General features: G+C 41.6%; 1 protein-coding gene across 1 annotated transcript; it reads left to right on the top strand.

Moving 5' to 3' along the window:
- The first annotated feature begins 1,093 nt into the window (after window positions 1-1,093).
- msx2b (muscle segment homeobox 2b) lies at window positions 1,094-2,959 on the top strand. Its single transcript, XM_004550332.5, has 2 exons — window positions 1,094-1,613; window positions 1,924-2,959. Exons 1-2 carry the CDS (start codon window positions 1,226-1,228, stop codon window positions 2,373-2,375), a joined length of 840 nt encoding a protein of 279 aa, XP_004550389.3. The 5' UTR covers window positions 1,094-1,225; the 3' UTR covers window positions 2,376-2,959.
- The last annotated feature ends 1,069 nt before the right edge of the window (window positions 2,960-4,028 follow it).

The raw sequence follows: 4,028 nt of genomic DNA on the forward strand, positions 1-4,028 counted from the left end.
ATGCTGAATCAATGTGATACAAAATAGCACATATCATTTAGTGGTAGGACTGTTGAGTGTTAAATATGTGCAAGTAGTTGAGAAATAATAAATAACTGATGCAGGCACGCCTGTGGGAAAAATGATCATAAGATAAGTGGGCCATTCTTTAAGCTAACCACCATCAGGACAGTCAGACAGAGTTTTCAGATAAATGTCTGGAACAAGTGTAAAGTTCTCCACTGGGACTCATGGACTGGTAAAACATCAAATTCTCAATAGAAAAATCCCACTGAGTTTCTTCACAGACTTTGACAATGAGTTACTTCATGTCTAATTTGCAGAATGAATGGGATCAAATCTTAGGCCAGGAAGACGAACGTGTCGGTCACAGACACGGAGAGAAACACGTGAAAGTCTAATCTAATTTGTGTCCAGTCGCGCCTCACACCCAAGCTGGACTTTGCTAAGGTTTTAGCATCAGTAAATCGGCCATGCAGTTAAGTAACATCCTCAGAAATCTCAATGTGACACGTTTCTATAAATGCCGGACTTACATACCACACAACAGAAATGTCGGATACAGCGGAAAGTCCCAATATAAAGAACATCAAACAAAGCAGAGAGCGAGAGAGATGAAGAAGAAAGGGATCAGTGTTTCATCTCCGGGTATAACTCTCCATAATTATCTGCATAGGGCCCGTGTTTACACATGCACTCTCATGAGGTTAGAGTTAGAGCTAATCCATTACTGAAGCTTAACATGTGATAATGCTGCAGAGCTATTGTTTTTGCAGGCAATGTGGAAAAATTCACTTTAACAAATAAACGGCGGTTAGCAAACAACAGATAAGAGAAAATTCAAGCTTCTGATTCTTCGAAATTAAATAAAACCTGAAAAAAGAAGAAAAACGTGTTTTAACTTCATTTGGGAATTTGCCCCTTTCAGATGACTAACTACCACCTCCTACTAATAATCATAATCGTTATTTGCGCAAATATAACCAAGTAATATGAGTTTTCTATGTTGTCCCTGAAAGCAGCACGTGGTCGCCCATAAACATTTTGGGCTGCTGTGATTGGTCTAAGTTGAGCCGTGTCAACGTGCCGAGTCTACATACTCGCTCTCACACTACAACTTGACAGCTGAACAGTACGCTCGTAGGAGTGAGTTACACCTGGGTAAACTTACTGCTTCGTCTCCGTGGAGTTCACCTGTTTTACGGAGGAGACCCGGAGGAGAGAGATGGCCTCCAAGGAGAGTTTTAACGACTTGGGATGCAGTTCTTCCGAGGAGGACAGCAGCCGTGCGGACTTGACAGAGGAGTCGGGGGAAGAGAAGGCATCTCCCGTGGTGCGTCGGCATCACCCCTTCAGCGTGGAGGCGCTCATGTCCGGGAGAAAGACGCACAGCCGGAGTGGAGAGTCCGCCTGCTTTACACCGAAGGAATGTTCGGTGGCTTTGTCCCCGACGGGGTTAAACTCCTTGTATGTGAGCCGGGAGACGTGCACCCCTCCCGGGGGAAGCCAAAAGAGCTTAACTGCTGCCCCCTCGTCGCCAGTGAAGTCTGAAACATCAGAGTCAGAGGACTGCGCACCGTGGGTTACTACCAGCGCCTTTTCCACACAACCTCGTAAGTTTCTCCTCTCATATTAAACGCCATGAAACTTATTTATAGCTAATTTCATTATTCAGTATCCTGCAGATGTTTTCAGTTTTTTTCCTAAATACTGGAAAGTAATTCTCTGTAAGCTGTGCTGCAAAGACACATTCTGTTAATTGGTTGTTTACTGAAAAGTAAGGCTAGAGTGTAAATAGTATAATTTATCTGGCTGGGGTTGGTAGGCTGTAGCCAACTACTCAGTTTTTACATTCAAATCAAATTTTGAGATAATCAAATGATTTAATGACCCTTCTTAAATCCTAATTGTTTCTTTTCCCAGGTCACCTCAGTCCTGCCTGCCAGCTGAGGAAACACAAGACCAACAGGAAGCCCCGCACACCCTTCACCACATCCCAGCTCCTCGCTCTGGAGAGGAAATTCAGGCAGAAGCAATACCTGTCCATCGCCGAGCGAGCCGAGTTCTCCTCCTCCTTAACTCTCACAGAGACTCAGGTGAAGATCTGGTTCCAGAATCGCCGAGCCAAAGCCAAGAGGCTCCAGGAGGCCGAGCTGGAGAAACTCAAGATGGCTGCTGATGCCAAGACGGCTGCAGTGGCAGCCGTTGCTGCTGGAGCTTTACACCCTGGCTTTAGGTTACCACTGTCACTGGGTGCCATGTCACTATATGGACAGTCATACTCCTCTGCATATCACCACCACAGACCCATCCTGCCCATTTCCCCTTTAGGAGTGTACGCTGCTCCTTTGGGCTACAGCATGTACCACTTATAAAAATGGAAATATCAGCGACTAAAGGATTCCAAAAAAATGAACACGGAGGAAATGTGCTCAAAAATCTCTATGTATAATGTACAGTTTCAACTGCACAAGAAGTGTTTGTAATAACTTTCTGAGCACTTCAGAATCTGTTTAAAGATCTATTTTCCCAACAGTGAGGATAAGAGAAACTTCCTCTCTTGCCCCTTTTGGACTGCCTGTTTACACGACTTGTCTTTATGAGGAGGGGTGTTACTGTCCAGCTCTTTATAACCTTCAGTTGTTTACTTCTGCAATAATTGAGCAGGGCGAGGACTTGCACTGGGAATCATAATGCAGACTTTCCAATTAAGTCTTACTACTTAACAGATAAAGCACCTGGGGCCTTAAACTCAAGACACTTTGCATGGATGAGTGGGTCTTTCAGCAACTCAGGCAACTTTTTGTCTTTTTAAAAGAATTTTTTCAATCTTTTTGAAATTCAAATTCAGGTTATTTGTGTCTTTTTAGCAGTAAGATTCATCCCTCTAACTGTATGCTATTGTAATTACAGTTTTGTTGATGTTTTCTCTTGTAGCAATAAAAGTATTTTCATTACACCCTAATTTCTTTACGAGACATTTACAGAGCATAGACATATTTATTCTCTTTAAAATGCAATGCTGGAAATGTATGAATTGTGTATTTATGATTATGAGAACATGGTACAAAATTTCTAACCGAGTATGTATTTATATTGTTCTTCTCCCTTTGAAAGGGCCTGCAGTGTGCTATGCAGTTTATATATTTTTTTTTTTTCATTTATATGAACCAAACTATTAAAGGCTCACAGACTGTTTCCTTTAAATGACATTCAATTTTATGTCTTAAAAAAAAGTAGCAAAATTTAAACATGTGCAGCGTTCACTCAACATATCTCAAAAAAATCAAGCGGTATGTAAGTTAAACCAAATAGCTGTGTTGCTCTTCTTCTTCAGCACTTTTCAGCTACAGCTGCTTTCTGTGTGTGTGTGTGTGTGTGTGTTTGTGTGGTTTAATCCCATGTCTGTGTTTCCCATCAGACTGTGGTCAGTTCAAGGCAATGTTTGACAAACCATAAATGACACCCATAAATTATCCAACTTCACAGAGAGTTCCCGTTATGACTGAGCTGTCTCTTACCGCATTTGTCAAACTTTTCTTTCCCGTTATAAAGCTCAGATGGATTTTCAAGAATTATGTGTTGTTTTGACCATGACGGTGCACTGATGACCGATAATGAGGCTTTTAAGTTTCACAACAGTAGCATAAAAACACAAGTTTTGGGAGTTGCGAGTTAAGGATCTGTAGTTGTTGCCTTTCATTTTCCTTTATGTCATATTGATTTTACATTTCTGGAGCTCACCAGAAATAGCTGCAATATTTTTGTTGAAACAATCAATGGTAAACTTTCTGTGTCGTTATGGACGAGGTGTCGAATGTCAAAATTATATTAGCTATATCACTCATTTATGACTTATCTAGCTGAGTAGCTCTCTTATATGTTACGGCTCTTATCCTACTTGGTGCCTTAATAAACTTAATGTGACCGATCACTGCTGAGTTAGGCTTGAATTAGCCACTTTTTACCAGACCCGTCCACCTTAGTGCCATGTTTTATAGAGTGACTGTGATGGTGTGTGGGTCCTC

The sequence above is a fragment of the Maylandia zebra genome, linkage group LG10, assembly GCF_041146795.1.
Source record: "Maylandia zebra isolate NMK-2024a linkage group LG10, Mzebra_GT3a, whole genome shotgun sequence".
Lineage (NCBI taxonomy): Eukaryota > Metazoa > Chordata > Actinopteri > Cichliformes > Cichlidae > Maylandia > Maylandia zebra.

Coding starts and splice junctions, on each gene's coding strand:
- msx2b (XM_004550332.5), top strand. CDS start 1,226: ATGGCCTCCAAGGAGAGTTTTAACGACTTGGGATGCAGTTCTTCCGAG. Junction 1,614..1,923: donor CGCCTTTTCCACACAACCTC/GTAAGTTTCTCC, acceptor TTCTTTTCCCAG/GTCACCTCAGTCCTGCCTGC.